Genomic DNA, 22917 nt, shown 5'->3' on the forward strand with positions numbered 1-22917 from the left:
TACTCAGGAGGCTGAGATCTGAGGATCACGGTTCAAAGCCAGCCCAGGCAGGAGAGACCGTAAGACTCCTATCTCCAATAAACCATCAGAAAAAACCAGAAGTGGCACTGTAGCTCAAGTGGTAGAGCGCTCGCCTTGAGCTGAAGAGCTGAGGGACAGCGCCCAGGCCCAGAGTTCAAGTCCCACGACCGACCAAAAGAAAAAAAAATCTCTACAAGTATCCAGGTGCTGGTGGCTCATACCTGTAATCCAAGCTACTTAGGAGGCTGAGATAGAAGGATCCTGGTTCAAAGCCAGCCCGGGCAGGATCGTCCGTGAGACTCTTACCTCCAGTAAACCACCAGAAAACCGGAAGTGGTGCTGTGGCTCAAGTGGTAGAGCGCTAGCCTTTAACTGAATTGCTGAGAGACAGTGCCCAGGCCTAGAGTTTAAGCCCCCCAACCAACCAAAACAAAAAGCAAAAAACAAAAATACTCTGCAAGTTGTACATTACTGTGTGACCATAAGCAAGTTACTTAACCACTCTGCATTTCCTTACTTGTAAAATATCACTTTCTATATTTATTTCATAGGCTTGTTGTTATAAATGAGTGAAATATATAAAGTACTAGAATGGTGCCTGGCACACGGGCTTCACAAATGTTCCTTCTACTGTTGTGATTCAGACTTTGAATGAATGACTGGGAGTCAGCTCGAGTTCTCATGGAGTTGCTTCTCAGTTTGTTTTTCATTCCTTTCCTAACTGCTCTGTCTGCTTTCTGGCAGACTTCCTTTTTCTCCCATATACCCTTCCTTTGCCCTCTTCCTTCTGACTTTGTATATAAATAAATCTGTATTGGAGCCAGTGTGGGTGGCTCACATCTATAAACCTAGCTACTCAGGAAGCTGAGAGTCTGAGGTTTGTGGTTCAAAGACAGCCCAGGCAGGAAATTCCTTGTGAGACTCTTATTTCCAATTAAACACCTAAAAACCAAAAGTGGGAGCTGTGACTCAAAGTGGTAGCGTGCTAGACTTCAGTACAAAAGCTCAGGGACAGTGCCCAGGCCCCGAGTTCAAGCTTCATGACTGCAGAAAAAAAAAGTTTATATTCATTCTCAAACCTTTACCACATAGATAGATATATAGAGATAGATAGACAGATAGATAGATAGACAGATAGGTAGATAGACAGATAGATAGACAGACAGACAGATAGATAGATATAGATAGACATTTTTTGGGTCGTGGGGCTTGATCTCCGGGCCTGGGCGCTGTCCCTCAGCTCTTTAGCTCAAGGCGAGTGCTCCACCACTTGAGCCACAGAGCCACTTCCGGTTTTCTGGTGGTTTATTGGAGATCAGAATCTCACAGATGATCCTGCCCAGGCTGGCTTTGAATGGTGATCCTCAGATCTCAGCCTCCTTAGTAGCTAGGATTACAGGCATGACCACCAGTGCTCAGCTTATATATTCATTTTTAATTTGTGCCTATTTTTCTTCTATTGTTTTTATATAGCGGACCATGTATCAATTTATGCCATGTTTGCACAGACACAGAGACCGACAGGGGAGTATATGTTTGAGCTTGATGAGGATGAGCAGTTCTATGTGGATCTGGACAAGAAGGAGACGATTTGGCGTCTGCCGGAGTTTGGTCGAGCCTTTTCCTTTGATGCTCAGGGCGGGCTGACTAATATGGCTATAATTAAGTCAAACTTGGATATTTTGATTCGGCGTTCTAACCATACCCAGGAACCCAGCGGTACTGTCTATGCTGCTTTCTTCTTGTGCCCCCTGGCTGGGAGGAAGTGGAGGGTTCCTGCCTCACACAGATTGGGAGACCTAGATGCCCTTTTGCTAAGCCCAGTAGAGGGTTTACATTCCCTCCCTTCCTTGCTCAGGAGGGAGGTTTGAGGTGTGGGAGGCGTGACTCAGTGGTTAGAACACCATCCAGTGAGTGAAAGTGTCAGGTGCTGAGTTTGAGTCCCAACTTGGACAAAATAAAGATGGAGGTTGAGGTGAAGCTGGTAAATGGAGTGAGACTCCTGGTGCTGACCCAGCAACCCAAAGTGACCATAAGGCTGGAACCCCAGGTAGAGGATACAATCTCACCTCCCATCCCATCCCCACCCCGGCCAAGGGAGAGCCTTTGGGGTTCATCCCAGAGCAGGGGTCTTACCGGGCTCTGTCTCCTCTCAGAGCCTCCTGAGGTGACCGTGTTCACCCAGGAGCCCGTGGAGCCGGGCCAGCCCAACATCCTCATCTGCTACGTGGACAAGTTCTTCCCGCCGGCGCTCAACGTGACATGGCTGCGCAATGGGCTGCCGGTCACCGAGGGCATCTCCGAGGGCGTCTTCCAGCCCAATAAAGATTACACTTACCACAAATTTTATTACCTGACCTTCCTTCCCTCCACGGAGGACTTCTACGACTGCAAGGTGGAGCACTGGGGGCTGGACGCGCCGACCCTCAGTCACTGGGGTATGGAGCCTTTTCCCTCTTCACCCCCAGCGCCTCCTGCACCCGCTCCTCCCTCTCCTCATCCTAACGCGCCATGCCCAGTGTGCCATGCCCAGAGTGCCATGCCCTGGTGTGTTAGCTTCAGCCTCCAGGGCTAGCCCCGTTCCCCATGGCTCCGTGTGACCCTAAACCTTCATTCTCCTGCAGAGGCCCAGGAGTCCGTGCAGGTGACCGAGACCACGGAGAATGTGGTCTGCGCCCTGGGGCTGGTGGTCGGCCTGGTGGGCATCATCGTTGGCACTGTCTTCATCATAGGGGCCCTGCGCTCCTCCACACACAACCCCAGAAACCAGGGACTCCTGTAAGTTGTTGCCCAGCTGGAGATCTTGGGATGCAGTCAGAGGAAAAGGGGAGAGAGCTTTGTGTCTGTGGTACAACAAGTAAGAAGGAACACTTCCATCCATGTGCATTGATCTGGGGTTACAAGCACAGAGATGCACAGAAGTAACCACACAGTCCCTCTTGCTTTGGTAACTTGTGGGCTAGGGTTTTGCCTTTTTTCCCCACCCCCTTTTCCCAGGCTGGCTGGACCGTGACTCTGTGTGTGTGTGTGTGTGTGTGTGTGTGTGTGTGTGTCAAGAGGCTTGAACTCTGGGCCTGGGCACTGTCTCTCAGCTCTTCAGCTCGAGACAAACCCTCTACCACATGAGCCACAGCCCACTTCCAGTTTTCTGGTGGTTTGTTGGAGATAAGAGTCTTATGGATTTTCCTGCCCACCCTGGCTTTGAACCATGACCCCCAAATCTCAGCAAGGATTACAGGCTTGAGCCACCAGTGCCTGGCTAAGACACTTCTTGATTCCTGCTACTATGGACTTGGGCATGTACAGGGGTGATCATCTCCTTGGGACATGGACAGGACCAAGAAATGGGGGGTGGGGTATAAAGGGAATGGAGAGTCTGAGCTTACAGTCTTGAACCCAGTGATGACAGAACTGTGTGTGTTTTGCTGCAGATAACAGCATTTCTGAAAGGAAGAAGACTTGAAAGATCCGGATACTAACAGCCCCACAAGCTCCAATTTCAACTCTCCTATGCTCTCTGCTCCACTGACTGACTTTATTGAAGACCCTTTACAGCTTTACTTGTGATCTTAAAGCACAAAGCCCTTAGTAAAGTTCCCAATAAACAGGAGGTAATGAATTCATCCTGGCAGTTTGGTTGTTCTGGCGTGGAAATGATCCCTTCACTGCATTTCTCTTCCTCTTCACTGCCTTCCCCCAAATATCCTGTGATCAATAAATTCTGCTATATTTCAGAGCTGGAAGACAGTTCTTTCTGCTGGAAGTTTTTTGGGATTAGGCCACCTATGACGAATGTTTTATGAAGGTGTTATCTGAAGCTGAGTTATGGATATAGTTGGTGAAGTTTCTGTAGGAGGGTATGAGAATCTTGAGGGCTGGGAAGATGGCTCAGTGGTAGAGCACTTGCCTTGCATGCATGAGGCCCTGGGTTCGATTCCTCAGCAAAAAAGAAAAAAGCCAGAAGTGGCACTGTGGCTCAAGTGGTAGAGTGCTAGCCTTTTTTAAGCTGAAGAGCTGAGGGACAGCGCCCAGGCCCAGAGTTCAGGCCCCATGACTGGACCCAAAAACAAAACAAAACAAACGAGAATGTTGATTCAGGTCTGGGTTATTCTCTAACTGTGGGATGGAGTTGGGTGGAAGGAAGGTAATGGGGAAATTTGACTTGGATAAAGGTTTTATTGGATGTAGTTTGAAGAGTGCAAATTAGATTCTCTGAGGAAGAGATTTAATCTGTCTGGATCAAAGATTGGCAAATCTGGCAATCCCTGATTTTCCGTAGCCTGCCTAGATTGTAACTATAGGACTTTCCTAGGAGTATTTTTCATGGGATAAACTAAGAACCAAAAAAGAAAGTAAGAAAGTTCTTACTCATTCTTTGCCCAGATTGACTTCAAATCATGATCTTCCTGCCTCCATATCCTGAGCAGCTGGGAGAACAGGCCTATGCCACCAAGCCTGAACTAGGCCCCACACCTTGAAGATTCCATCACCATTTTTTCTTTTCTTTGTCAGTCATGGTGTTGGAACCATGGCCTGGGTGCAGTCCCTGAGCTCTTTAGATCAAGAGTGGCTCTCTACCACTTTGAGCCACAGCTCCACTTCCAGTTTTCTGGTGGTTAATTGAAGATAGGTCTCTTGGACCTTCCTGCCCAGGCAGGCCTTGTACCATGATCGTCTGTCCTCGGTCTTCCAAGAAGCTAGAATACAGGTGTAAGCCACCAACACCTGGCTCATCACCACTTTTTCTTTTGTGATCCTCCTGTCTCCACCTCTTGAAAATGGGGTTAAAAGTCTGGGACACCACTGTTGGTGCCAATGACTCAAATCAATAAGCCTAGCTACTCGAGAGGTTGAGATTCCAATGATTGTGGTTTGAAGCCAGCCAGGACAGAAAAGTCAACTGGATTTCATCTCCAAAAGTAACCAGCAAAAAAGCCAGCTGAAGGCAAGATTCAAGTGGTAAAGTATTAACCATCTAAGTAAGCCCAGCAAGCCTGAGTTAAAGCCCCTCCCCTCAGAATCAACCAAAAAGGAATATATTCTTCCAACGCATAGTTGAGTCTCAAGCAAACATAGCAGCTGAAGTTCAGCTCATCATAGGCTGCCACAGATCATGGCCATATAAGGCAAAGGCCTCACCACATCATGTCCAAATAAGGCAAACATTGAGCTATAACCAAGCAAATATTTGTGCGTGTCATACTTCATGGAGATTTCAACTAAACAGACAGGGGTTGGAGGCATGTCTCCACCGGTATAATGATAACCAATGAGTGAACATGTCAGATACCAAGTTCCAGTTCCAGTCTTGAATCAAAAAAGAGAGAAAGAAAGAATCAAACAGGCAGGCAATCAACAATCATCAGCAATATTTTTTTTTAATGAGCTTATAAGACCCATTCCCAGGAACTACTTACTTTTGTTTTCTTTTTTTGTTTGTTTGTTTTTGGTCAGTCATGGGGCTTGAACTCTGGGCCTGGGCACCGTCCCTGACCTCTTCAGCTCAAGGCGAGTACTCTACCACTTGAGCCACAACACTATTTCTGGTTTTCTGGTGGTTAATTGGACATAAAAGTCTCATAGACATTCCTGCCTGGGCTAGCTCTGAACTATGACTTTCAGATTTCAGCCTCCTAAGTACCTAGAATTACAGACATAAGCCACTGGCACTCGGTAAACCACATATTTTATTTATTTATTTTGGTTTTCTCTATCCAATAACAAATGGGTGAAAGTCAGCGTCACTAGTTTCTGGCAGACTAAGCCTTTGAGAATGGCCAGCTGGAAGGATGTGTGAGCCAAGCTGTGTCTGGCGTGCGTGCTGGGTCTGTGCAGGAGCCGTGAGGCCAAGAGGAACAAGGAGTTTCCTATGACAGGTGCAGAGGCAGAGAGAGGGGAAATCCAGGCATGGAAGCCTGCGTCCTTTTTGTTTACCTGGGAAGTCCCTGGCTGGCTCCCCAGGCTAGAATACAGATGGACTCCCGAGTCTGTCGTCAGGCTAGTGAGAAGTGATACAGAAGCACATATTCAGTCTCTTTTGTCAATTCTAAGATGATGGGAGGTTAAGGCAGTCAGAGGAAGTGGTTCTAAGGCCATTCCCCTTTCATGTTTTAGGTAGAAGGGATGCCTCTCTGCTTATTGGGGGGTTGGGGTATGAATCCTAGAGCCTCTCATATGCTACAACCCTAAGCCCTGTATTTATTCCTCATCGGCTGTGATGGAGGTAATAGATGGATGGAAATTCCACTGCAGGCAGTGGCCTTAATGGTAAAAATAGATGAGTAAATAAATAAATAGCAGCAGCCCATCGCTTTCACTGACCTTAGGGTCCCTCCCCCAGGAGCCCAGCAACCATCACTCCTGAAATCTTCTCCACTCCCCACCCACCCAGACTTCCCCCCACCAGCTCAAAAGTTCCTGGCCTTCCTGGGAAAGGAAAAACCAACCCTTTCTGCCTGGCCCCCAATCCCTGAGGAGGGGATAAAAGGAGACCCCCCCCATAACCAGCTCTGGCTCCTTGTCCTTTTTTCCAGACAGTTTTTTTTTTTTTTTTGTCAGTCTTGCATCATGAACTCTGGGCCTGGGCGCTGTCCCTCAGCTCTACAGCTCTAGGCTAGTGCTCTACCTCTTGAGCCATAGCACCATTTCTGGATTTTTCTGCTTATGTGGTGCTGAGGAATTGAATCCAGGGTCTCATGCATGCAAGGCAAGCAGTCTACCAATGAGCCACCTTTCCAGCCCCAAGGCAGTTTTTTGTTTGTTTGTTTTGTCAATAGTGGGGCTTGGGCCCTGTCCCTGGGCTCTTCAGCTCAAGGCAAGTGCTCTACCACTTGAGCCACAGCACCACTTCCAGTTTTCTAGTGGTTTATTGGAGATTAGAGTCTCACAGACTTTCCTGCCCCAGAGGGCTTTGAACCCTGATCCTTAGATCTCAACCTCCTGAGTAGCTAGGATCACAGGCATGAGCCACCGATGCCCAGCTCCAGGCAGTTTTATTTTTCCTTTTGTATCAAATTTCTCTTTTGCTCAAGTGTTTTTCTATTTCTGGCCTCATTTCTATACTGTCTAGAACACAAGAACCCATGCTTGCATTACCTTGGTGCCCATGTGGGGCACAAAGACATCTAGAGCTCACTGAGATCAGCTTAAATGGAGCAGAGCACCTTGGAAGTGACCCTGATGTTGGCCAGTGCTCCCGTGGGGTCCAGATCTCCAAGGAGACCTCTGACCATGCTTTGCACCGTCCAGCTTTGCAGCAGACTTGCACTGCACTTTCTGGTCTAGATACTTTCTGTTTAAAGGTGTGAGGGTAGACACTGTGAGCCAAGTACAGGTCACAGATAGGCAACCAGATTCTGGTGGTTGTTTGAACTGCCTTGCTACCTTGAGAGAACTGATTCTTCTGACCTTTTCCTCTTTCCCCACTAGCCATGAGGGCTCTCTCTCTGTCTCTCTCTCTCTCCCTCTCTTCCTTACCCACCCCTCCTATCTCCCCCACCCACCCCTCTTCTCTCCCTCTCTCTTTCCCATTACCCCCTCCTGGCAGGATGGCTGCAGTGGGGCTGGATCTTAAGCCTTTCTCTTGGCCTTGACCATAGGTGGCAGTGGAGGGTGGAAAAGGGGAAAGGGAGGCCATCCCTATGCGGGATTTCCGCCCCAGGGACACCTGGCTTAACTGGAAGTCTGATGCGAGTTTTTCTTTTTTTCCTGTCCAAGTATGTCTGTTTCACCTTCCAAAATGCCAGATGGATCCACCTGTACACTACTCCCATCCCCCGGCATGTTTAGTGCAACCCTGGAGACACCTGGATCCACAAAGCCTTCCCAAGAAAATTCTCATCTTCCACTGTACCCAAGCTTGGCCCCAAGGCCTGCTAGATGACCAGGAAATAGGGCCTGAGGGGGGATACTAAACTATAACACAATCTTAACCTCTCTTCTGTAAATGGGAAGGGAAATGGTGGAAGTTTCCTCTGTCCAGTTGTTCCTTTATTTAAGAACTCTGTGTTTGAGCACCTGAAAACTGAATTCTAAAAGCTCAGCCATTTTGCACGGCCCACACTCCAAAATGGAGCCAGAAAGAGACAGAGTCCGGAGAGTTCATCCCCCATCCATGGGCCCTGAGATCTCCTCCCAGGGGGCAGTTTGCCTCACCCCATCCCAGCTGGATGGACCGCGCTGTTCCTCCAAGTGTCCGTTGTGGCCACGTGAGAGGAGGTGGGAGTTCCCAGCCCCCATTCGGACAGTTTACGTGCCCTTCAGGTTAAGTGAAATTAAAGAGATTTAAAAAGATTTAGAAGCCAGCTCTAGTGGCTCACACCTACAATTCTAGCTCCTTAGGAGGCTGAGATCTGAGGATCATGATTCAAAACCAGCAGAGTCAGGAGGATCTATGAGACTCTTATCTCCAATTTAGCACCAAAAACCAGAAGTAGAGCTCTGCCTCAAGTGGTAGAACACTGGTCTTGAGCACAATAGCTCAGGGACAGGGCCCAAGTCCAGAGTTCAAGCCCCAGAACTAGCATTGAAAGAAAAGGACTTATATAGTTATATGGAAAACCCTGGCCAGTATGTGTAAGCCTGTAGGGAGGGGAGATAAAACTTGAACTTCTCCTGGAAGGATGTGATGGCACTGGATCAGACTCGGACTTCTCTGGAGAAACAGTGAGTTTGAAACCAGGAAGGAGAAGCAGGAAATGACTATCACATGGCCTTTACCAAGAGGGAAGAGCCTCCTACACAATGGAGGAGTGAGGGAAGTGGAGCTTGCACCCCCGTCCTACTGGAGATCAGGCTAGACCAGACCCCAAGTGGGGTCCAGACAGTGAAGTGGACAAATGGCACTAAACACATTTTATTGACTATATTATCGAGGGCCTGAGGAGGGCTAAAGTTAAGCCTCCTAGTTTCTCCCAAATTCCTGCTGTACAGGGGTTTTCCTATAGCAGCCTACGGATGCTGTACAATGTAACTCTGGAATCATGGGAGAAGATCACCTTAGAGATCTGAGGATCGAGGCTCAAAGCCAGCCCAGCCAGGAGAGTCTGTAAGACTTTTATCTCCAATTGATCACAAAAAGCTGGATGTAGAGCTGTGGCTCAAGTGGTAGAGTGTGGCCGTGAGCTCAGGGACAGGACCAAGATCCAGAGTTCAAGTCCCAGGACTGGCAACAAAACAAAACAATATTTAGATGTCCTTTTCTTTTGTGGGCCCCCTTTACTGCTACTGAGTCTCTTTCTGGCTAGCAGGGGATGGATACAATGCGTCACTGGAAAAAAGCCCAATCATGTCAGACTAAGATCACCTACTTGGGGTTTGCTTTGGAAGGAGAAACAAAGACCCTGAGGGAGGGTAAGACTGTTCCTAGTCTAGATTTTTCCATCCCATAGACACCATAGTCCCCAAGGGACTTCCTGGGCCTACCAGGATCTGATTTCCAGGATGTGCTGGTATAGTCCCCTTTGGCCATTTGGAGACAAGTGCTGGGGCCTTCCCTATCCCTGACTGAATGAAACTCTGAGGCTGCTAAAGCTTTCCACCAACAAAAAGGTGGTCTAATCAAAGCCCCTGCCTGGGCCTCCGCCTTCACGACGTTTCAGTTATACATCTGTGAAAAAGGAGGATTGGTGCTATGAGTGCTAACCCAACATGGGGGTCCAACCCTCAACCATTGCGGTTGGGCTATCTAAGAATTAGACCCAGTAGCTAGAAGGAGGCTTGGAGGCCTGCGAGCCCTTGCAGCAAGCAGTGTTCTAATACCTGAGGCCCAAATGCTCATCTTGGGCTACCTTTAACTATGTACACGCCCCACGACACATTTTAAACTCCAAAGGTAGATTCTGGTTATCTGACAGCTGCCTATTTAAATACCAGGCTCAACTTTTGGGAGGATCAGAAATCATTTTAAGGATTTGTCCAAATTTAAATCCTGCTTCCCTCCTACCAAAGGAAAAAGGAGAACGCTCATACTCTTGTCAGCTGGTGCTTATGGAAGATCCATGCTGCTGGGCCTGATTAATTCACAGCACCGGACACTGATGGCAATTCATTTGTTAAGGACTGAATTCACTGTGGTAAGGAAGTCCTGCACTCTTATCAGTTGGGTCACACCCACTTACACCTTTCCTAAACTCCCAATCATTGGTGTCTAGACATCTTGATGCCTCAGGGCTGATAGAAATACTATTGAGGCTTGTGGGATGGAAGGCCCATCTTGCTCTTTCAATCAGAGCTGGAGTCTATACTAGGATAAAAAAGAGACCAGAAGCCGGGCGCTGGTGGCTCACGCCTGTAATCCTAGCTACTCAGGAGATATGAGGATCGCGGTTCAAAGCCAGCCCCGTCAGGAGAGACCGTGAGACTCCTATCTCCAATAAACCACCAGAAAACCGGAAATGGCGCTGTAGCTCAAGTGGTAGAGCGCTCACCTTGAGCTGAAGAGCTGAGGGACAACGCCCAGGCCCAGAGTTCAAGCCCCACGACCGACAAAAAAAAAAAGAGACCAGAAGAACCAGGCACTGGTGGCTCATGCATGTAATCCTAGTTATTCAGGATCTGAAGATCATCGTTCAAAGCCAGCCCAGGAAGGAAAGTCAATGAGACTCATCTCCAATAAACCACCAGAAAACCAGAAGTGGTTCTAGTGGTAGAGCGTTATCATTGAGCTAAAGAGCTGAGCGCCAGAGGCCAAGCCCATGACTGACAAAAATAAATAAATAAATAAATAAAAATCACTTCTGCAGAGGACTAGCAAAGGATTGCCACAATTTATTTAAATCAGCAATGAAACCCTTTAGGACAGCTCTATTCTTTTTCTTGCTCTATCTTTGATTATTTACTAACAATTTTCCTAGCCCCCTTAGGGAGGTTGCCTTTTAGAAAAACTATATGAACCAAAAAGTGTAAAAACTTAGAGCAATAATAGAGATAATTTCTACCAAGAAAAGGAGACCTGTTTTTTTTTTTGTTTTGTTTTTCTTCACAAAACTTTGAAGGTTGCCGGCGGCTCACACCTATAATCTCTTAGCTACTTAGGAGGATGAGATATGAGGATCATAGTTCAAAGCCAAACTGGACAGGAAAATCTGTGAGACTCTTTCTCCAATTAACCACTAAAAAGCTGGAAGTGGAGCTGTGGCCTAAGTTGCACAGCATTAGCCTTGAACAAAAGAGCTTAGGGACAGCATGCAGGCCCTGAGTTCAAGCCCTGGCAAAAAAAGGAGAAGAAAAGAACACACTGCAGGGAGTCTGACTCTAGGTTCTGCGAAAGGAGGAAGTAGTTTCAGGAAGGGGTGTGGCTTTCTGGGCTACTTTGCTCATGACTGGAAAGTGAAAGCAGAACAGTCAACTTCGTACTGTGTAAGATTTCTGGGGAAACATTTACTTCTTCAACAGAAAACTTTCTTTAGTCTTTAATGGGCCAATGGGTGGTGTGGATCCAAGCGCATCACCTGTGTCCAGCAGACCAAGTTCCTATGAAGTGCCTGGCAGCAAGTAGGCACTGGGTTAGGGAAACTGCTTGGGTGGAAGGTGATTGAAATGTCAGGAGGGTAATAAGGTTTGGGACAATGACAGGGAGATGGGGTAATCCATCTATCCATCCATCCATCCATCCATCCATCCATCCATCCATCCATCCATCCGTCCATCCATTCATCCATCTACCAACTCAGTCTAATGCCTGTCTTCTCAATTAGCCCAGTATCCATCTTGGCTCCAAAACAAAAATGGCATCTATTTCTCATTATAGAGAAGTTATAACTCCATTACTATTAGCCCACCAGAAGAGGTGCTCAGGTTTTATAACAGCCAGTTTTTCAAGAGTAAACTCTTCATTTCCTTTGGCCACTGAACTGCTTCTATTTTGTCACTTGCTCTCCAGCCTTTACCTATGCTTTTGCTTGGCTTCTTTCCAGTCCTCTTCTCTCCAGCTATAAACTTGTGTTTATCTTCCAAGGCCCAATTCAAAGGTCTTCTTCTCTCTCTAACCTCTCTTGGGTAGGGAAAAATTAACAAACATCTGTGGTGTGTTACATAACAATTTTACACTTCTTAGAGCTAGCACACTGTTTTCAATAATGTTGGAAGTTGTTTTCCTAGTCTAGAGAAGCAAGTAATTGCAAAGAAAAAGGGACCTTTGGTTTAGGAAAATACATGAGTGCTTTTTCGTGACAAATAAAATACCCAAAGCTAGGGCTGGGAAGGTGGTGCAGTGGTAGAGTGTTTGCCTTGCATGCATGAGGCCCTGGGTTCGATTCCTCAGCACCACATAAGCAAAAATAAAAAAGCCAGAAGTGGCGCTATGCCTCAAGTGGTAGAGCGCTATCCTTGAGCTGAAGAGCTGAGGGACAGCGCCCAGGCCCAGAGCTCAGGCCCCATGACCGGACCCCACCCCCCCCAAAAAATACCCAAAGCTAATAAATATAAGTTCGTGTTTCTATGATGCTCATAGGAATGTATTTTAATAGATTAATTTATGGGGGGGTGGAAATGTAGTTGTGGAGATGGGAGGGAGGGGATGGTAGGGAAAAAACAAAGGAGAAGGCAACAATGCTTGATAAGAAATGTACTCATGGGCTGGGATGTAGCTCAGTGGCAAAGCGCTTACCTAGCAAGTGCAATGTCCTGGGTTCGATCCCCAGTACCAAAAAAGAAAAGACAAAAAAAAATACAGTTAAAGAAATGTACTCATTATCTTGTTATGAGATTGTAACCCTTCTGTACAGTATTTTCACAATAAAAAAACTTATTTAAAAATATATTAATTCGGGGCTGGGAAGGTGGCTCAGTGGTAGAGTGCTTGCCTTGCATGCCTGAGGCCCTGGGTTTGATTCCTTAGCACCACATAAGCAAAAAGAAAAAAGCCAGAAGTGGCGCTGTGGCCCAAGTGGTAGAGCGCTAGCTTTGAGCTGAAGAGCTGAGGGACAGTGCCCAGGCCCAGAGTTCAGGCCCACGACCGGACCCCCCCCCAAAAAATATATATATTAATTTATTACAGGTCTTAAGATTTCCCCTTCACATTTCTTGGTATGTTACTTTATAATGGTTTACCCAGATATATCCATTATCTTAGGGAAAATTAGGATTTTTATTACAACATTAAAGCAGAAACAATATTCTGACATCAAATACTGACAACTGTAGCAAAGTCATGGTTTCTAAAGCCAGACATTAGCACTTTCTTCTCTAGAAGGTGTTTCTGAAATCCTGAAAGGCTTGGCTTCTATAGCTGAGGAGTCATTATTATCTCTGTGTGTGTGTGTGTGTGTGTGTGTGTGTGTGTGTGTGTGTGTGCATATGTACCAGTATGGGGGCTTCAACTCAGAGTCACTTGCTCATGGCTTGACTTTTTCAACTCAAGACTAGTGCTCTACCAGAGGGGTGTGGTGGAGAGATAGAGACAAAGACAGAGAGAATCAGCCAGGCATAGTTCCCCATAGTCTTTAAGTGTAGCCCAGATGTCATTCCAAAAGAAGGGAAGAAGAAAGGGGAAAGAAATTATGAAAGAATCTTCTTTATCCTATAGAGAGATAATTGTACTCCCTCTCCCCCAAATAATGCCTTTTAAAGGAAGAACTACCTTCAAATGCCCAGTATAAGGGTTTTCTTGGCCAGCCTCTGGTGGCTCACACCTGTAATCCTAGCTACTTAAGAGGCTGAGATCTGAGGATGGAGGTTCAAAACCAGCCATGGCAGGAATGTCAGTGAGACTGGAAGTGGCACCGTGGTTCACTGTGGTAGAGCACTAGCCTTGAGCTGAGGAGCTCAGGGACAACGCCCAGGCCCAGAGTTCAAGCCCCATGACTGATAAGAAAAAAAAAGTTTTCTTACCATCTTACCATCATTTGCATTATTTCCAAATAGTTACTTTCTCTTGTGAATTTTAATGGTGATTTGAGCTTAAATTTTCAGTTTCTTCCAGGAGATGGCCAAGGGTATGGGATTCAGAGAAGTCAGAATATGGAAGAGGAAGTGATCACTTCCAGATCCCGCAGATGTACAGAGCTTGCAAAGTGATCATAATAGCAACAAGGTAGCAGCCGTGGTGAGAGCTGGCCTCAAAATACCCACACCAGCATGCCAGAGCAGGAGGCTGGAGCGAGGGATGACATCAACCACGTGTCCCACTGTCAATCACTGTCAGCCACTGCCAGCCACGGTCTGGTTGTCCACTCCTGACTACTTGTCATCAGTTGTCTGGCTTGTCAGGAATCCTCAAAACTTCTGGGGAGATCATTACATCACTGGCCGTCCTGTAATGATGTCTGTAATGATTACCCCAGAAAATTGAAGACAGGAAGACATTCATATGATTCATCAATAAAATCCACTTTCTTGGATTTTTTTTTGTCAGTCAAGGGGCTTGAATTCAAGGCCTTGGCACTGTCCCTGACTTTTTAACTCAAGGATAGTATTCTTCCACTTTGAGCCCCAATTCCCGGTTTTCTTTTTTTTGAGGGGGGGGGTCCAGTCATGGAACCGGAACTCTGGGCCTGGGCACTGTCCCTCAGCTCTTCAGCTCAAGGCTAGCGCTCTACCACTTGAGCCACAGTGCCACTTCCGGCTTTTTTCTTTTTGCCTATGTGGTGCTGAGGAATGGAACCCAGGGCCTCAGGCATGCAAGGCAAGTACTCTACCACTGAGCCACCTTCCCAGCCCCAATTCCCGGTTTTCTAGTGGTTAATTGGAGATAGGAGTCTCATGGACTTTCCTGCCTGGCCTGGCTTTGAACCATGAACCATGGTCCTCAGATCTCAGGGTGCTGTTAGCACGGTGCTTAAAGCAAAGTAAGAGTAAAAGAAGATACACACACACACACATACACACACACACAATTGTTGAATCTAAGAGAATTGAGACCTTGAAGGGGTAAGAGTGCCTTCTAGTGCATCTCTAGGTAATAACAGCCTGCAAACACCCTGCAAGCAGGCCACTTAAAGAATCTTTATTTTAAGGAGGAGGCTGCAATGCTTGGTAAGAAATGTACGCATTATCCTGCCCATGCAATTGTAACCCCTCTGTACAGTATGTTCACAAATAAAATAAAATTTAAATTAAAAAAAAAAGAATCTTTATTTTTTTGTGTGCCTGTACAGGGGCTTGAACTCATAGCCTAGATGCTATTCCTTAGCTTTTTTTGCTCAAGTCTGGCACTCTACCATTTGAGCCATAACTCAAGCTTTTTGTTAGTTAATTGAATATAAGAGTCTCGTGGACTCTTTTGCCCAGGCTGGCTTTGCATCACAATTCTTAGCCTCCTGAGTAGATAAGATTACAAGTGTGAACCAGCAATGCTGGACTTCCATTCCTCTCCTCCTCTTCTTCCTTCTCCTCCTCCTTCCCTCCTCCCTCCCTCCCTTCTTTCCTTCCTTCCTTCCTTCCTCCTTCCCTCCCTCCCTCCCTTCCTTCCTTCCTCTTCCCCTTTCTTCCTTCTTCCTTCTTCTTTTGTGCCAGTCTTGGGGCTTGACCTGAGGGCCTGGGTGCTATGAATGAGCTTTTGTGCTCAAGGCTAGGCTCTTCTACCTGAGCAACAACATCCCTTCTGGCTTTGTTGATGCTTTATTGGAGATAAGAGTCTCTTGGAGATAAGAGTCTCAGGGATTTTCCTGCCCTGGCTAGCTTTGAACTATGACCTTCAGATCTTAGCCCTCTGAGTAGCTAGGATTACAGGTGTGAGCTGCCTTGTTGGCCAGAGGTCTTTTTTTGTTGTTGCTGTTGTTTTTGTTGTCAGTCATGGGGCTTGAACACAGAGTCTGGGTGCTGTTCCTGAGCTCTTTTGCTCAAGGCTAGTCTTCTACCACTTTGAGCCACAGCTCTACTTCCAGTTTGTGAGTGGTTAATTGGAGATGAGAGTTTCACAGGGGGGCTGGGAAGGTGGCTCAGTGGTAGAGCACTTGCCTTGCATGCATGAGACCCTGCGTTTGATTCCTCAGCACCACATAAGCAAAAAGAAAAAAGCTGGAAGTGGCACTGTGGCTCAAGTGGTAGAGCGCTAGCCTTGAGCTGAAGAGCTGAGGGACAGCGCCCAGGCCCAGAGTTCAGGCCCCACTACCAGACACCCCCCCCCCCCAAAAAAAAAGAGTTTCACAGGGACTTTTCTACCTGGGATGGCTTTGAAACCCAACTCTCAGATCTCAGCCTCTTTAGTAGCTGGAATTACAAGTGTGAGCCACTGGCGCCCAGCTTTTTTCTTTTTTTTTCTTAACTCCAAATTTATCCACAGAAACTTTTAGGGGAAGAAGGATTTCCTATATAACATTATCAGATATAGAAAGGCTTTGCCACTGTTCAGACATTTGGTGTTTTGAAGGTCTATCATCTCCTTCCAGAGACTCCTTCTCAGAGGAGGTAGTGACTGTTGATCCACATCCTCCCGTCTCCCAAAGCAGGAACTTTCGTCACCCCTACGTACCAAGCCTCCAGTGCAGGTGTCCCAGCAAGTTCCTCTACCTTCAGGCCCAGGCTGTGTGCTTCTTTACCCAGAGACAGACACGTGAAGTCAGAGAACTGCTCTGATTGGCTACATAGAGCAAGGGTCTGTTCTTTACCTCCATCTTGTTCCTTTCCCCCTCAACAGAGCCTAAGATTGACTTGGTTAAAACCCAGGAGGGCAATGGCCCTCTCTGTGGGTTTGATCCCAGGACTGTTCATGCTGATAACTTTCCTGAGCCCCCAGGAAGCTGGGGTCATCACAGGTGAGTGCTGAGGGCCCCTGGGAAGAGGGACTTAGGGATACAGCACAGAGGACTTTTCCTTTCTCTTTCTGGTTTATGGACAACTTGCTCCACCTAGAGACTCCACAGCCCTTTCACCTCTACCACATCCATTCTGGATATAAACAGAGGTGCTGCTCAGCCAATCATTCTACTGGACTTTGTGTTCAGCCTCTTTATTCTTTCCTCTTCTCTGAAGCCCATTACCCGCTACAGCTGGAAGCACTCTGATTTCTCTACCTCTTCGTGGCTCACAATGTACCCTGTTAGTGCAGCTCCATCACAGAATTTGCTATTCTGTCTAGATATGAACTCCAGGTGTGCACGTCCACACTTGATTTGTTTTTTGTTTGTTAGTTTGTTAATTGTTTTTGGCATATAATAGTCCAAGAACACTAAATAACTTCAGAGATCTAAAGTCTAAAGGAATCTGATCAAGGAAATGTGGCTCAAAATGCTAGAGCACTAGCCTTGAGCAAAAAATAGCTCAGAGACAGTCCCCAGGCCCTGAGTTCAAGCCCCACAACTGAAAAAAAAAAGATTTATAAAGGAATCTGAGGGGCTGGGAATGTGGCTTGGTGGTAGAGCACTTGCCCAGCATGCATGAAGCCCTGGGTTCAATTCCTCAGTACCACATAAACAGAAAAGGCCAGAAGTGGCGCTGTGGCTCAAGTGGAAGAGTGCTAGCTAGCCTTGAACAAAAGAAGCTCAGGAACTGTGCTCAGGCCCTGAGTTCAAGCCCCAGGACTGGCCAAAAAAAAAAAAAAAAAAAAAAAGCAATGTGACAACTAAAATCTAACTTCTGATTTTTAGGAAATTGAGCACTTGGTGATGGGTTAAGAAATTTTCAGTGCACACCGTCTGAGATAGAAGGGTAGGGGCATGAGCCTTGAAGTCCCGGCCTCTTCTCCCGTGCACCTCATAATACCTCAGGCCACATTTTCCTATCCTCCAGTCTCTGTGTGTCACAGAACTTCCTTAATGTTCCTGTCAGTCATCACCTATTTTCCCTCCCTCCCTTTAAGGTGCATCTCTGTCCTGAAAGTTTTCCTTCTGTACCTGCCTTTAGTCATTTCCTTGTCAACCCTCCCCCCCCCCGCCCCCCAAATTCACTGTCTCACACACAGGACCTGACAGCACAGCCAGAGAGGCTGTTCATGACGATGACCTAACTTTGGGAGCCCCATCTTAGGCAGCTCGTCTTCTTCCCAGCCTGGGTTGGCTCTGGTGTTCTGGGCATGTGCCTGGTGCCTCCATCTTCTCCAGCCCTTCCCACTGCAGCTCCTCTGCTCTGAGGGCCAGGCCAGTGTCAGAACGGACTCAGCCTCCACACGTGACCCCTGGACGTGGCCCAGGCTGAGACTCAACAAACACCACCTACCACGGCTGAGTGATACCCTTTTCTCCTCTCTCTCCCTGGTCCTGTTTTCTCTCAACACAGCTGATCACATGGGCTCCTATGGACCAGCTTTCTACCAGTCTTACGGTGCCTCAGGCCAGTTTGCCCATGAATTTGATGGCGAACAACTGTTCTCTGTGGACTGGAAGAATAGAGAGGCAGTGTGGCGGCTGCCTGAGTTTGGTGACTTCATGAACTTCGACCCACAGGGTGGGCTGACCAGCATCGCCATGATCAAAGTCCATCTGGATACCTTAGTGGAACGCTCCAACAGAACCAGAGCCATCAGTGGTACTTCGCCCTCCCTCCGCCCCCACCCAGCCAGGCAGGGGAGGCCCAAAGAAGTATCTTCCTCCACCTAGCTCCCCGCAGCTCTGCCACATTCTTGCCCAGTCCCCCCTCAGCACCCTTTTTCTCCTTGAGGCAAGATCCCCTTGAGACTAGGCACCTGGACACCCCCCCCAGAGATTAGTTGATGTCCCTCTTCCTCCCCAGCCTCCTTTCCCGCTGTCTCCCTTCTTTCCCGCCCCATGGTTAACATCCCCAGCACCTCCTGTCTGCAGAAAGCTAAATGGGAGGAAGTACCCCTTCATCCTGAGCCTTGCGAGGTCCAGATGTAATGGGGTGAGCCTGTGGAATTCAGGGCCTTGTTCCTCCTAGTGCCTCCAAGGGTGACCGTTCTTCCCAAGTTTCGAGTGGAACTGGGCAAGCCCAATCTTCTCATCTGCATTGTGGACAACATCTTCCCCCCTGTGATCGACATCACCTGGCTGCGCAATGGTCAAGCCATCACCGAGGGAGTGGCCCAGACCAGCTTCTATTCTCAGCCTGACCACTTGTTCCGAAAGTTCCATTACTTGACCTTCGTGCCCTCGTCGGAGGATGTCTATGACTGCAAGGTGGAGCACTGGGGCCTGGACAAGCCTCTCCTCAAGCACTGGGGTAAGGAGACACCCCTAGTCCATATTGCGTTTCTTTTTTCTTTTTTTGCCGGTCTTCTGGGCCCGGGTGCTGTCCTTCAGCTCTTCAGCTCAAGGCGAGCACTCTACCACTTGAGCCACAGCACCACTTCCCATTTTCTGATGGTTAATTGGAAAGTCTCATGGACTTTCCTTCCCAGGCTGGCTTTGAACCGTGGTCCTCAGATCTCAGCCTCCTGAGTAGCTAGGATTGCAGGTGTGAGCCACCAGCGCCCAGCTCTATATTTCTTTTACTCTACAGTTCTTTTCCCAGCCTCCTGACCTTCCTTTCTCTCCCAGAGCCTCAGGTGTCTACCCAACCCCCAGATACCATGGAGACCTTGGTATTTGCCCTGGGCTTGGCCATTGGTGTTATGGGCTTCCTCATGGGTACCATCCTCATCATCTTCAGCCACCACTATGGCTGATGCTCACAGGTATAGAAGCCTGAAGCATGGCATTACTTTTCTGGGAGGGGGTGGAGGGGAAAAGGGTGGGCAACTCAGAATAGGATGGACTGAAGTGTCAGAGATTCTGAGGGGAGAGAATGATTGGGGAAGAGTGGTGGAGACAGGCATTGGACAGGAAATAGAAAAGCAGAAAATGAGGTGAAGAAGTAAGTTTTTTGGGAGGGAGGTGGACACTAAAAGGATCCAGAATTGTAAGCTTGAACGAAGTTGGTCTTAGGTGTTTTTCTACTTTAGGTGATGAGCTCTTGGAGAGAAACAGATCATGGGAAATGATCCATGGATCCCTCAAAGGTTTCAGGCCGCCTTTGCATGCTCGGCACCACAGTGAACTGAGTACGTCCTCACAGCACGGGCATTGAATGGCGTCAACTTCTGTCCTGTAGACCCCCTCCTCTTTGGCTCCAGTACTTACAGTGGGATGCTGGGGGTGCACTCAGCTTCCCTTCCTACTCCCAAGCCCCAGTGTTTTTGCTTTATCCAAAATGCTGGACAATAACCCTACATTTTCTAATGATGTGTGCGCTTTTTACTATGTCTAGGCCTGTGCTCCCAGGTGTGAGGGATGCTGGGATCCTAAGAGGATGTGTGGGTAATGATGTATGAGCATGACTATTGGCGGCCCTCTTCAGGACAGTGCAGTTGTGTCATATTGAATTTATCTGTTGTGTGCTACTTTGTCCATGGGCCATTTCTCAAGAATTTCATGAAAGCTTTCTCCTGAATTCAGATTTCTCTGAAAGTGATGCAGAGTGTCTTACTTATTACAACTTCTCCAACAAGTAACAGTTATGTAGGGTACCAGGAAAAGAAAAGGTGTATGGGAATGTCACCTGTATCTGGATGTGATCTGAGAGGAGAGGCCACTGGCATCCAGTTATGACCTACGAAATCATCTTTGAATTTCAGGCATGACAAAGTGACACCCAAGACTTCCCTCAATAGGGTTAATCATATTAGGAGAGCAGCAGAGTAGACTTGGAAATTTTCTTGTGCCCTGGGTACAAGGTCTAATGAATTCACCTGAGCACTATCTAAAAATGGGGCCTGGAGCCGGGCACTGGTGTTTCATGTCTGTAATCCTAGCTACTCAGAAGGCTGAGATCTGAGGATCGCAGTTGAAAGCCAGCCTGAGTAAGAAAGTCCGTGAGACTCTATCTCCAATAAACCACGCAGAAAACAGAAGTGGCACTGTGGCTCAATGGTAGAGTGCTCAGCTTGAGCTGAAGGACTTAGAACAGTGCTTAGGCCCAGAGTTCAAGCCCTACAACTGAAAAAAGAAAAAAAAAAAGGAGGGGGGCCAGGAAGATTTCAGTTAACTGTGAACAAAAATTAAAACCCATAAGGAGGGGCTGGGAAGGTGGCTCAGTGGAAGAGTGCTTGCCTTGCATGCATGAGGCCTGGGGTTAGATTCCTAAGCAGAAAAAGCTGTAAGTGGCGCTGTGGCTCAAGTGGTAGAGTGCTAGCCTTGAGCTGAAGAGCTGAAGGACAGCACCCAGGCCCAGAGCTCAGGCCCCACTACTGACAAAACAAACAAACAAACAAAAACAAAACAAAAAAACCAAACCACATAAGAAGATAAGTAACTACACAAGGTAATTCATGTCAGTTACCAAGAGTATAATACAGACGAGTGGTTTTCAAGCTGAAATGCGCGTAAGAATCGCTTGAGTTTTTTTTTTTTAATACAAATATCACCCAACAGTATGGAATTAGGATCTCTGTGGGGAGTAGAGGTGGTGACAGGGACTCTGGTTTTTTTAAATATGTCCAGATGGGTCAGATGCTGCCATTCTGGCCGAGGCTGTGGTCTGTGACTGGACTCCTGATACAATCTTGGGCTCGTGGATCTCTGTTTTGTGTACCCATTACTTACACTTCTTATATCCTTTCACTTTCTGAAAGGGTGAATAAGGCAAGCGTTAAACAACAGTGTATATGCGCATAAACTCAAGAATGGAAATAATTTCCATCAGAACATCTATAACATTTTCCCATGGTCTTTTAGCTTCCAGTGCTATTGTTACAAAGTAAAAAAATAAGGACATTTAGTCCTAGAACTTTGTATAAATCTATTGTTTCTTTCCTTCTCTGGAAGCTTGTAGGATGTTTCTGTTTCTTTTTTCCCCCACCTCCTGTTATACATTCCTCTATCAGTGCACTCCATTATCGATGGGGTGAAAATCTTCCTCAAATGGTCTCTGCTGTGTCTCTTTAACCTTAATTCTAGTGGCTCCCTTGAAAACAAACTTTAAATCACACAAAACTTTTCCATATATGCTTGTGTCCTGCCCATGTACAAACCGTTCTCTATGCTACATCTGCCATCTTTGCCAACTAATCAAGATTCTACCTGAATCTCCCAAGACCCACATTAAATGTCACTTCTATGAAGTCTTTCTGATTTCAACCTTAATATTCTGCTCATTCCCTCCTCCTTCCCTTCCCCTCTCCATTTTCTGGTGTGTGTGTGTGTGTGTGTTGCTACTGAGATTTGAACTTAAGACTTGTGTTTACTAGGCAAGTACTCTACCACTTGCCTATCATATGTCCCTAGATCTTTTGCCCTAGTTTATTTACAGATAAGATCTGCATTTTGTTTGGGGTTGGCCTTGGACCATAATTCTCCTACCTCCACCTCCTGACTAGACTCAATTACAGGTGTGAATTACCACACTTTGTTTGCCCATTCTTGCTCTGGGAATACCAGATTTTTCCATGTGTCAGTACTATGTTTGTATGTATCTGTCCTTAACACTACTATTCCTCTAGAAAAAGGGAACTTTGTCTATTTCCAATACTTGGCATATTCTGGTTATACTATTTTACTTGCTTCAAATCTAGCCTGCTTTCCCTGCTTTGAAGTTAGTTTCTTTTTTTTTAACTGAATTTTTTTTTTTGTCTTTTCTTTTTTGGTACTGGGGATCGAACCCAGGACACCGCACTTGCTAGGCAAGTGCTTTGTCACTGAGCTACATCCCAGCCCTGAAGTTAGTTTCAATAACATTTGATATTGTTTACTGTGTGTGCACTTCACACACACACACACACACACACACACACACACACACACACACACACACACCAGGTCTTGTAGCAAAGCTTTTTTGTGTAATAGCTTTGCATCTTTTGGGCTAAGAAAATTAGAGTGTAGTGTATCAAGTGCAAGAAATAGTATATTTTTAAAAAATGATCTTAAACCTGCCAGGTGTCAGTGGCTTATTTCCTATAATCCTAGTTACTTGGGAGAGTGAGAATGCAAGAATATTCGTTCAAGGCCACTCTAGGCAGAAAAGATCAAAAGACTTCATCTTCACGGAGGGAAGCTGGATGTGGTGTCAATATGCCTGTGATCCTAG

The 22917-nt window shown here is 46.9% G+C and overlaps 2 protein-coding genes across 2 annotated transcripts in view; both read left to right on the top strand.

The window, feature by feature from the left end:
• LOC105999881 (HLA class II histocompatibility antigen, DP alpha 1 chain) overlaps positions 1-3644 on the top strand; it is a 5667-nt gene extending 2023 nt beyond the window's left edge. The window contains exons 2-5 of the mRNA XM_013035033.1: positions 1495-1740; positions 2178-2459; positions 2646-2799; positions 3453-3644. Of these exons, the coding sequence (XP_012890487.1) occupies positions 1495-1740; positions 2178-2459; positions 2646-2799; positions 3453-3456 (686 nt within the window). The 3' untranslated portion in view covers positions 3457-3644. The remainder of the gene's footprint in view (positions 1-1494; positions 1741-2177; positions 2460-2645; positions 2800-3452) is intronic.
• Positions 3645-16569: 12925 nt separating this feature from the next.
• On the top strand, positions 16570-20287 carry LOC105999890 (HLA class II histocompatibility antigen, DO alpha chain). The gene is made up of 5 exons (XM_013035049.1): positions 16570-16715; positions 18175-18423; positions 18793-19074; positions 19392-19528; positions 19796-20287. The coding sequence occupies exons 1-4, from the start codon at positions 16634-16636 to the stop codon at positions 19517-19519; spliced, it is 741 nt and encodes a 246-aa protein (XP_012890503.1). The 5' UTR covers positions 16570-16633; the 3' UTR covers positions 19520-19528; positions 19796-20287.
• The last annotated feature ends 2630 nt before the right edge of the window (positions 20288-22917 follow it).

This window comes from Dipodomys ordii, unplaced genomic scaffold, assembly GCF_000151885.1.
Source record: "Dipodomys ordii isolate 6190 unplaced genomic scaffold, Dord_2.0 Scaffold202, whole genome shotgun sequence".
Classification (NCBI taxonomy): domain Eukaryota; kingdom Metazoa; phylum Chordata; class Mammalia; order Rodentia; family Heteromyidae; genus Dipodomys; species Dipodomys ordii.